General features: G+C 37.8%; 1 protein-coding gene across 1 annotated transcript in view; it reads right to left on the bottom strand.

Annotated features, from left to right (window-relative positions):
• Positions 1 to 1,255: 1,255 nt before the first annotated feature.
• Positions 1,256 to 12,099, bottom strand: part of LOC140138730 (sialidase-3-like) — a 34,648-nt gene continuing 23,804 nt past the window's right edge. Inside the window, exons 8-10 of the mRNA XM_072160489.1 lie at positions 8,095 to 8,228; positions 5,012 to 5,257; positions 1,256 to 2,251 (exon numbers count right to left, since the gene is read on the bottom strand). Coding sequence (XP_072016590.1) covers positions 1,901 to 2,251; positions 5,012 to 5,257; positions 8,095 to 8,228 — 731 coding nt within the window. The 3' untranslated portion in view covers positions 1,256 to 1,900. The remainder of the gene's footprint in view (positions 2,252 to 5,011; positions 5,258 to 8,094; positions 8,229 to 12,099) is intronic.

Raw genomic sequence — 12,099 nt, 5'->3', positions numbered from 1 at the left:
CCCACAAAAACCAAATTCAGTCTCATTAAATCCGCCATTTTTGGTTAATTCACTACATTATGAGCGCCAGAATGTAAACTAATGGAAAGCACATTTTCTGTCAAACAATTATTTCACACCATCTCCCGACACACCCTAATTAATATTTAGCCCGTGCGGTTTATGCAGACCCCTTCCAGACCAGTCTTGTAATTTTACGAAAAAATATTCCATATTAAATGTCAAGTCTGTATTATTGGGGCAAGGAATCCAATTACTACACTGAAATTTCAGTGACTCAAGACAAGCGGTTCAGTATATATGATAGGAAATGAGGTACATCCTAGCGGTACCTTATTTCTAATCATAAATAACAAACCGCTTGTCCTGGGTCACTGAAATTCCAGTGTAGTAATTGAATAAATGAATACTAAACCCACCCAAGTCCATACTTTGGCCAAATTGAGTTAAGCATGGGAAATTGTTGCTATACATAGGCCTGTCATATGGATGAAAGAACAAATCAAATTCATCCTCTGTGTCTATATGAGCATGAGAAAAATAGCATGTATCAAAGAACCACCCAATTCCATGATTTGAGTCTTGTAACACATTGATTGAAATCCAGTATGTATAAAAGTTCACTTGTAACACATTCATTGCTGGAGAGTGACTTTTGAAAACAAAGTGGACAAAGTTTAATAAAAGAAAGTGTGTGGTTTATACCCGGGGGTATATATTGCATGGCAGAATGCTTATCAACATCCCAGCATACACAAAAACGTTTTTAAAACGTTTTTAATAAGTTATATTTTGGCTTTTGGTTTACATAAATACGTTTTAATAACATTAAAATGTCGGGTTATATAAAGGTCATGAAAACGTTTTAAAACGTTTTGTATGAAAACACACTACAACAACATTTTTAAAATGTTTTCAAAAATGTTATTGTAAACTATTTTGGCAAACATTTTTTGCCAAATATTTTGTCAACACTTAAATAACATTATGTTAAAATATTTGCACCCAGCAAACACAGAAATGTTCTTAAAATGTTTTTTTTTTATTTCGTTTTAATAACATTTAAATGTCGGGTTATATAAAGGTCATGAAAACGTTTTTAAAACGTTATTGCAAATATTTTGGGCAAACATTTTTCGCAAAATATATTTTCAACCCCAAAATAACATTCTGTTTAGAATATTTTGTATCAAGTTTTCAAAATGTTTTTGGAATGTTATTAAAACGTTTTTATACCCTTTATATAACCCGACATTTAAACGTTTTCTGTAAAACAGTTTTTGTTCGCTGAGCAGTAGATTATCAAAAAATGATTTTTAATGTTATGAAAACGTTTTATACCCTTAATATACCCTTTATACAACCTTTTATAACCTTTTGCGAATGATGTCGAAAACGTTTTGTGTTTGCTGGGATTATACATAACTGTGTGCTTTATTTTGTATTATCTTACTAGTGGTAATCTCATTGCAACATTGTTGTCTTTGTATATGATTCAAAAACACCACCCATTTAAAATTAATCCCACGAAGTCCCTGAAATGCTAATTGTCATACCTAATACAGGTTAATCCACTCATTTGCACGTAAAACTTACCATATTGACCAGGTAAATCTAACTGAAGGAATTAAAATGATACACAGGGTTTTCTATCAAAATCACTTCCCATGGACTTGGGTGGGTTTTGTATTCATGTATTCAATTGGATTCCTTGCCCCTATTATATCAATTTACATAACTTTTGTTACCACTGTGTCATTTAGTTTTTGAGAAAAATACAAAAATAGACATAAATTTATCAAGGGGTGTAGTACACCCTTAACTCTTTTATATGCTGTATGTCATTATGCGATGTTTAGTACTGCTGCAATACTTTCGATTCTGGTCCTCGCAAGATATTTTATCCTGAAGAAAATGATGACGGCTCCGCTATCCCTTGCAACATCCTCTCCAAACTAAACATTTTAAATTGAATTGATTCGTATGAATGATCTCCACCACCTTCGAATAAAATTGCAATATTTGGTGAGTTGACTCCAACATCCGAGTCCCAGGTCTCAAAATAGGCCAAGTCCGAGTAGGCACTAGCATTTGCGTGGATAACCCATGGGTTGCTCCACGTTTGGCAGCCATCTTTGCTGATCTTCACCGCCATGTTTCGTCTGGTTATAAACGATGCTGGGTTGGAGAAGACAACCCATGTGTTGGATGGTGAACGTGGCTCTGGGGCTGTAAAACCGATCGTGCTAGCCTGTGTCAATATAAACATGGAAAATAAGATTAATGAGCACAGGCTTTTTCAATCAAATTAAATTCAAGCGCTATATTTCACAACTTCAAATGTACATGAGATAAAATGCCAGAATTGTATTAGAAAGACAATATGAAGCAAGCAATGTACATGTACAATGTACACCCATAGCGGACAGACAAATGAGATCAAAAGGTAAAAAAGAAGAGGTAGGAAAACAAACAACTCTGTGATGGCCAAGACAATAGAATAAAACAGGACTAGACAAGATAAGATCTAGAGTCTATGGCATTAACGAAAAAAGGCGTTCTGGGGCAACACATGGAGAGTGAGCTGGTGGGGAGCAGGTGTCACAACAGTGGCCATGGCCAGGGGGCCACTCACATAAATGGTATGTACGCATGCGTGACCAAAAAAGCGAGTAAAGAGGGGTGTTCTTTTTAGGCAAAGCAAGTTACGCGCGTGACGCATTTAGGTTCTAAAAAACACTGATTTTCAAGAATAAGGGCAGTTTTCTGAAACCAAACAACTTGTTTATGGTACCTTTTCAAATTTTTGGTAGATATGAGTCAAAAAGGGTACAATGGGACTCCATAATAAGAAACAACGTTTCAATGGCCACGCTTTTGGAATTGAAAAAGTTAACCAACTCAAGGAGCAAATTTAATAAAAAAAATATTTCAAATAACATATCATATCGTCGGCCGCATCACATACTGACGTATTGCTGACGTATGGAGCGAGTGTGTAGAAGAATTCAAATATCACAGATATAGTTTTGTAGGTCCTGTGGTTCTTGAGTTATGTTGTAGGAAGGCTGAAACACCTGCAACACTTACATAAACGTACATAACTCATTAACAACGATAAATCAAGCAAGGGTTGAAAGTATATGGTTTGTAGAATGAACTTTTGCAAAACTTCAAAGTGTTATTTTTCAATAATATATCGATTTACATAATGAACATCGATATTTTTTTGGCTGCTTCGACCAACAGTACCTTGTCTACCCTTAATTGTAATAAACATCAGTATAACAACAGAATACGTTCATCATGATTCATAACATATTTGTATTGATCAAAAATTGACTATGGCAAAGTCTATAACATTTCTTTGCTGTTTTGGGGAAAAATCTATTATCTTCAACACAAAAGGTCAAAATTTATATATGATGGACGGCTTTTCATCCCAGCTATATACACTTTAAGTACATACCACTAGATACATATCACTAGATACTAAGTACATATCACTAGATACTTACAATTTACTTTGAGGACTGTTAAATTTCAAAATATCACTTTTTAATCATTTAATATGTTATATTGCGAATTTCAAACATTCAAAATTATTTGATACCAGAAGGACATTCCTCGTATTCAAAATGCAATTCGATATGTCGATATGTGCTCTCAGTAGTAAAAACGTCGCTATCCGAGCCCTAAACCCCGGATGCACTACCAGCTGAATTTTCATCCTCAAAGAAATATTTTGATTGGTTAAAAACAAGCCTATAACATATATAATGAGCATGTCTCCAGATTATCTGAGTGACCATTTTATAAAAGTAACTGAAAAACACCGGTATAATACCAGGGATAGCCACCTCAATTTTGTTGTTCCAAAGTTTCATGGGCAAATTGGTAGTACCACCTTCCAATACACTACAGTCAAGGCCTGGAACTGTCTCCCAAGCAATATTAAATCCATCAATGGCTATGCCAACTTCAAAAAGAAGTAAAAGCTCATCTTGCTACAAAAGCAAGATCACAAGAAGGGGGTAGTTCTAGTACTTGACTGTTTCGTTTGTTTCCTTCTTTTGTCATTGATGTTGTCCCCTTTTAAAGGACCCCAATGGAAATAAGCCTCCATGGCTTTTGGGGCTATCCTTGGTCTTATCAACGTGCTCTCTATAAATATGTGCTGTTTATATTCTTATTCTGTTTTTATAAAATGTATTTAAGTATTTTCTATATGTGCCTTTTAAAATGTCAATTGTTGTTGTTGATAAGACTAAATAAATATGAAATGAAATGAAATGAAATGAGCCAATCAAATATATGGTAACTTCAAAACTGGGAGGGAATGCTTGAATGGACCAGTACAAAAGCTTCTCTCACCCATGATCAGTGTTCAAAATCGTCATCGTATTTGAATATGGTGCATACACTCAATTAGCTTTTCTACAAAAATGACTGGGTATAGACTGACGCCCTCAGTCGGGCAACGTTCACTAACAAGCATTACGCAAATTGCACAGGACAAGGATTCAGTCCAGAATAGGTATAAACTCAGCTTTACACAGTGACTAATTTATATAATGAAATAAAGGGTGTTCATGTCTGAGACATTTTAGAAAATTAAGAAGCATAGTTACAGTGTAAGAGTACTTACACTGTATGTTATTGCTCTAAAGATTCATTACTCAGCCAAACATGGTAGAGTAGGGCCCGGATGTCCATAGAAACTGCCATCAAAAAATTCCATCACAGATACAAACAGCAAGTAACTACTCTAAGTCCAAACACACAAAAAAGGTTCGTCTGAAGCTTACGCGTGCATTTGTAAAATCGCGAGATTTGAACAAAAAAAGAAATGCGGAAATTTGTTTTTATTAAAATAAAAAAAAAATTAGACCTTTTTTCTCAAAATACCATAAAAATTAAAAAAAGTCGGGAAAAAAATCCCATTTCGCATTTGTTTTCAAACCACTCGTGAGCTTTGAGACGATCCTTTTTTGTTTGGCCTAATACACACCTGACATCCACCAACAGATGTTGCAGTTGTCGTGTTATCTTCCAATAAGAAGGGTCCTTGCAGAGGGTTGGTATAATTACTCACATAATCCTCGTCATGTGTGTAATATCCGGGTTCTTGTAGTGACCACGCAAACGTAGGTGTACCGAAACTTGTGCCCTTGTCATTACTGAATGCCAAAAGGCGAGGCTGATCCGGATGTAGTGTCCTTGCATTTATACAGAGTTCATTGTCAAGCTCTACTGCCTGTTTGAAGGGAACAAATCACGTTCATTGTACGATCGAAGTATGACATATATACATGTATCCCTACTTAAGGCTAAATGGAAGTTCATGGAAAGGAATAGCGTGGAAATGGGAAGCAAACTTATACTTCTAGGCTACTTAAATGTGGTACACTCACCGGAGTGCTTTCACTGGGTCAACCGACATCTTCAACGGATGTTATTGCTCTAAAGATTCGTTGACCAGGTAAAATTTTTGAGTAGCACAGAAGTATAACTTTGCTTTCTAGTTACCGCTACGTATGAATATACATCATTATAACAAAAAAAAGGTTTTTGTCCTGTAGCAAGCACATCTTCATTTTTGAACCAATTTAAAAACCCTTTTTCAGAAAAAAATCATGAAAATACATGTATGCAACATCTTTATGGGTGGGTATTCAAATTGATTGTGTTATATAAGTACCGCCCAGATTTCAATAAATAATGCGGAGTCCGGACCAGATTTTGAGGACATAAAACGGGGTTTCCATCACTAACGGGCTTAATGTTCAGTGCCAGAAATAAGTGTTCGGAGCTCGATTTTGAAGCTAGTTTTGGGTATTATATTTTTTAAAGGACAAAGTCTCCAAGATCTTTGTATGGATGTCACATGAATCTCAGGAATGGAATGGAAAAAGAGCTTGACATCAGAGGGCGAGTTAGCGTAGCGGTAGTTCCATCGCTTTGCATCACTGAGGTCCCGGGTTCAAGCCCCGGCGCGGCCCAAGGACTCATGTGCATTTGGTTTATCCCGATTCCATGCTCGCTCTCGCAGGTTTTCTCCGGGATCTCCGGTTTCCTCCTGCTTTCAAAAAATCGGTGATTAGTTGTTTGGTTAACAAAACTTCCTTCACCCAATGGAATTTGGGGAGCTGCACAGATAAATGGTGGATGTTACAATCTAAGTGCGGATAGGTTTGCGCTATTCCGACTGCACAATGCCTAGTTGATGCGATCTGATTGTGATGATTCACCCTGGCAGTGAAATAACAGCGCTTTGAACACTCCGTGATCTGTGGTAAGGCGCTATGTTATATAAATACCGAAATTTATTATTTATTTATATATTTAAAAAGTTATCTTGAGAACGGCACTTAATAGTACAGACTGCAAAAGAATTAAGGTACCGGTTATGTTCACACCTGTATATTCTAAACCAAGAAAAACATGCCAAAATTAAAATCAGCAGTCAATGTCTTTAGCTCCGATTTAAGACCTCATTTGTTGAAATCAGTTAAGAAATAAAGAAACGATGATCCAAACGGAAGATGCAAATTCATAGACAAGGTTTTCTTGAAAAAGAGAACTACCGCCACGCTTTATTAGAACATCAAAGTCCAGCATCTTATTTGGTTCCTTCCTTGGTTTTTAGATCACTGTTTCTTTAATTGTCAACTAACTTCAACACATGAGGTCTTAAAATCAGTACAGGTAATGGTTGTTGGTGTTAATTTTGACTATTTACCCAGCTAACACACTACGTTTTCACGACATTCGCTGACGTTGGACTTAGGTTGTCATTTACGTTGTAAATACGTAAATCTGTGAACTCGTATTCGTGTAGTGACAACGTTATTTTGGACGTTGATTTTTGGACGTTGATATAACATCATTATGATGTTGTAATAACATTGTTTCGACGTTGATGCCATGTTTGACCAGACCTGGTGACAACGTTTGAATAATACGTTCAGAAAACGTTACACAAATACGTATCTGAAAAATAGTTTAGCTATTGACACCATGGAATGTAAATTCTTCCATTCCAAGGAGTTTGTTGTCCAGCCAAAATTGTCTCATCGTGTCGTTTGACGATCGCCTTAAGGCGTGAAACTCAAAGTAACGACTTCTATTCCTGAAGTTCTTAACTTTACATTTTTATACGCTCTCCCTTTTTGGGATTGAGCATCATTGTTGCCGGATGTTAATATAATGTCTTTTTTTAAGACATTAAAATCACGTTGTCTCGACGTATAAAGCACGTGGTTAAAACGTGGTTTAAAAGTCATGAACTGACCCAGATACAACGTCATCTACGGACGTCGTTAGTACGCAAATTTATGACGTTGTTTCGACGTATAAAGTACGTTATTACAACGCCGTGTAAATGTCATGGTCTGACCCCGATACAACGTAATCTACGGACGTCGTAATTACGTTAATTTGTGAACTCGTATTCGTGTTGTGATTTTCGGACGTTGATATAACGTCATAGTGACGTTGTTTCGACGTTCACAACTTGACGTCGAAACAACGTCATAATGACGTTGCATTAACGTTCGGGAATAACGTTCACAGATAACGAGTTCACAGATTTACGTACTTACAACGTCCATATATTACGTTTGTACGACTTTATATAACTTTTAGACAACGTTGTAACAACGTAAAATTGTTAGCTGGGTTGTCTTTGTTGAGGATGTACCGTAATTCGTTTGTGGTCTGTATACCGAGTAGCCCCTGGGAATGAACACTGAAATTTTGACACTGAAAACCACTTTCCGCATTATTGTAGTCATTTTCAGAGTTGCTCAAGGTATTTTCAGTGTGGATAATTTCCAGGGATTATTTTTCATAACAATAGCAGGGTCCAATACATTTTAGTGTAATTAGGACCATTTCAGTGGGATTAATGAATGACAACCCATTTGCAGAAGTTTTGCGGTTGATTTTTCAGTGTGATTAGACCTAACAAAAGACGCCTTTTCAGTGCTATTCCAATGGTATTATCTATTGTATAATATTTCAGCGTTTATTACTGTTCAGTTTCAGTGTGATTTTCAGTCTCAATATCTATAACAACCTGTATTAACTTACTGTTGCTTCATCACTAAATATTGCAATGCCGTTTGGATCTTCCCTATAGCCAAGGCTGCCTCCTGAATGCCACGTGTTACCGTGATCATCACTGTATAACACATTGGATTGGGGGTAACTCCCATTTGTAAATTCTGCAAAGGTATAAGGTATACATAATGATAGTGAGAAATGGAAAACGGCACTGAGAAAACTAATGAAACATTTTGAAGAAATTAGGGAAGATTAATTATAATGTACATTAAAATAAGATTTGATTTAAATCTGGTCAACCAGACATACCTATTTTGGACGGACGAACCGACGTTGCGACTGAAACCCTCAGTCTTCAGCTGGGTTGTGATGCAAATGACCTTGAGTACCGGACAATTCCGGTATTGATGACAATCGACGAGGAATGTCCTTTATGATTCGGTCCCAGCCGTGTGACAGCTTGGCCCGGACGCCTCCCCCGCGGTTGAGAGATGGTTGCTCCGCTCTCACCCAGATAGCCTCTTTCACACCCCGCTCAAACCAACGCTGCTCACGGTCAAGAATACGGACGTCCTTGGTGTCAAAATGGTGTCCGCTGGCTTTTAGATGCAGAAAAACCGCTGAGTCGTTACCACCTGAGCTGGCTCTGCGATGTTGTAGCATGCGGTTGTGAAGAGGTTGGGCGGTTTCTCCAATGTAGGAGTCCTGACAGGCTTGTTCCTCCGAACAGCGTACCCCGTAGACCACACCACTGATCCTACCCTTAGGCTGTTTGTCCTTGGGATGCACTAAGGACTGGCGGATAGTGTTTGTGGGTTTAAAATGAGTGGTGATCCCGTGGTCGCGGTAAATTCTTTTGAGTTTCTCAGACAAGTCACCGTGGTATGGGATGGTGATGCTTGTAGTTTTCCCCGTCTGATTCGAGCTCGTGGCAGCTGTTTTAGTGTTGTCCTTGTTCAGGGCCTTATTTATAGCCCAGTCCTGGTAACCACAGTTACCCAGAGCTTTGCGCAGGTGCTGATATTCCGTGATCTTGTCGGAGTCCTTAGTAATGATGGAATCAGCTCTGTGGAACAAGGTGTTAACCACGCCTAGTTTCTGAATTAGCGGGTGATTGGAACCGAATTGTAGGTACTGGTCCGTGTGTGTCTGTTTTCGATAAACAGACACAGTAAGGGAGCGATCAACTTCCACGGACACTAGACAGTCGAGAAAAGCGAGTTTGTTGTCCGACAAACCTTCCTGCGTGAACTTGATATGTGGATCAATTTGATTGATGTGGTTGAAAAACCTATCAAGTTCATTGGATTTGATTATGATGAATGTATCGTCCACGTATCGATACCATCTAGAGGGCGCTATACCAGGAAACGATGAAAGAGCAATGCGTTCAAATCTTTCCATATACAAGTTTGAAATTATCGGTGACACAGGCGATCCCATGGAACATCCATGACGTTGTTGGTAAAAATTGCCGCTGTATGTAAAGTAGGTATTGTCTAGGCAGAGACTAAGTAAATCACATAATTGATCAGGCGATAAGGCTGTCCGCTCATGAAGAGTAGTGTCCTGAGACAGAACTTCGCGAACCGCTGAGACTGCGTCCTTCGTCCGTATTCTTGACCGTGAGCAGCGTTGGTTTGAGCGGGGTGTGAAAGAGGCTATCTGGGTGAGAGCGGAGCAACCATCTCTCAACCGCGGGGGAGGCGTCCGGGCCAAGCTGTCACACGGCTGGGACCGAATCATAAAGGACATTCCTCGTCGATTGTCATCAATACTGGAAGTGTCCGGTACTCAAGGTCATTTGCATCACAACCCAGCTGAAGACTGAAGGTTTCAGTCGCAACGTCGGTTCGTCCGTCAAAAATAGGTATGTCTGGTTGACCAGATTTAAATCAAATCTTATTTCAACATACCCAGATGAATGAGAGTCTACACAGTTTTATAATGTACATTCATGTAATGTATACAGCTTTCTTACACACCCAAGTCGGTAAATTCTCTTCAGGGCCCATTCCTATTTACCAATGCACATACTTCCCCAACCAAGCTTACTGCAGCCATAATGCATTTACTGAAAAGCTCCCGTTGTATAAAAGCGCGCTTAAAAGCTCTAGAGGTATCATGGGCCCTTAACATTTCGTGCTCTATAATTTTGGTCTGATTCAAACATAACGTCTCCTCCTGTAATATGCTCTTTTGGCAAGACACACCCAACATGGGAAACAGATGAACCAAATCAGAGGGATGTCTACAGAGTAACAATAAAAGCAAAACTTCTGACTGGTACATACAACTTTTTAATACAAGGGAACTGGGAAAAGTTCTTAACATTGACCACATTCCTGCTGTGTGGCGAAGCTGCAGAAAGCTGCAGGGAACACCTCCTTGTCTGCTGTTCAGAATTTCTAATGCACTTTTTGTATTCCCATTGATCCATGTTGTTTTTGTAGATTTAGCACTTCTATGGTCCTATTTGGCGGGATATTTGGCTACCGAACTTTACCTACTTCCAATGCCTACATTTGCTGTTTTTGTACCCCCCCCCATCTTTGTTTCCAATGGAAATTTTATTATGAAATATCATTGTACAAGAATGCATTTAAAAAAAAATCCACATACCGTAGCCCCCGCATGAAAAGTATTTAATTATCTTTGTAATCACTCAAAAAGCATTTTGTGTGAATTTTATATCCGAACAAGGTGCTATTAAATTTTTATGAGCCTTTTTATTTTACATGTAAAGTCTATGGGGGGTGACGATTAGAAATGGATGGCAATATTGAAAAACCCTAATTTGTGGGTCATTTTAAACACTAAAATGCCCATAAAAAATGAATAGCAATTAGTTTGGATGTAAAATTCACACAAAATGCTACCTGAGTGAGTACAAACATAATTAAATACATTTCATTCGGGGGCTATAGTAAAAACAAAAAATGTCCTATACCTTAATGGTTATGGAACAAAGGTGCCCCTCTAGGTACCTCGTCTATTCTGTATTTTACTTGTTTCCCTATGTCAAGTTGATGTACCAATTTCCATGGTGTACCTTGCCCCTTTTCTTTCCAGTTGTTCGTATATTCAAGCTATCCTCTTGCTGTATACAATACAATATACACTGGACCTTTCGTTCATTCCACGCTATCTGTATGTACCATGAAGCGGTTCGAATTACCCCAACAGTCTGCGCACATCACGCACACGCAGTGATTAGATATTGATGTACTTTGGGCATAACACAAATACCCCCAAATTCGTCGACCATGTCACATACTGACGTATTTGCAAAATACGCATTTCGAGAAAATCCAACTTGAAAATTTAGCGATTTTTGTTTGCTACATAATCTTGATTAAAGCATTATTGTCGACTAAAACCTGGTTAAAAGTAATGCGAATATATTTATAACTATCAAAGCATAACTTATTCTGCACACAATTGTGACATGATCAAAGGGAATAAGTCGCATGTCGACCCTGGTCGAAAATGGGTTTTACATAATTATGTTTCTAAAGAAGACATTTTAGAGCTTTCAGAAACTGAAAACCCAATGTTGAATCGACTTTTCTTTGCGAAATTATATCAATTTATCAATCGCCAAAAACAATATAAAACAAAAGAATTTTAACACCTTCTTTGCCAATATCGCAAAATCAATATTAGCGACATCCGACTCATTTTCCTTGATCGTGTCACAATTAATAATAACATACGTCATTATGTGAAAAGAACTAATGACAATTTTGCCGTTCAAATTTTCAAATACGTCGTGCAAATACGTCAATGTGTGAAACATTTGCGCAAAGGACAAAACGGCAATTTTACCGTGCATTGATAAAGTCGCGCAAATACGTCCCGCAAATACGTCACTATGTTAAACGCTTCAAATTGCAGATACGACATACTGGGCTTGCTTATTATAGGTGATCGGCAAATACGTCGTTATGTGACACAGGCTTTTCAAGGGTTTGCAAATACGACATAATTAAATTAATTAATATCTTATTAATTAAGCCACATATCAAACTA

This window comes from Amphiura filiformis, chromosome 18, assembly GCF_039555335.1.
Source record: "Amphiura filiformis chromosome 18, Afil_fr2py, whole genome shotgun sequence".
NCBI classification, from domain to species: Eukaryota; Metazoa; Echinodermata; class Ophiuroidea; order Amphilepidida; family Amphiuridae; genus Amphiura; species Amphiura filiformis.
This window is presented reverse-complemented; position numbering and strand designations above follow the sequence as displayed.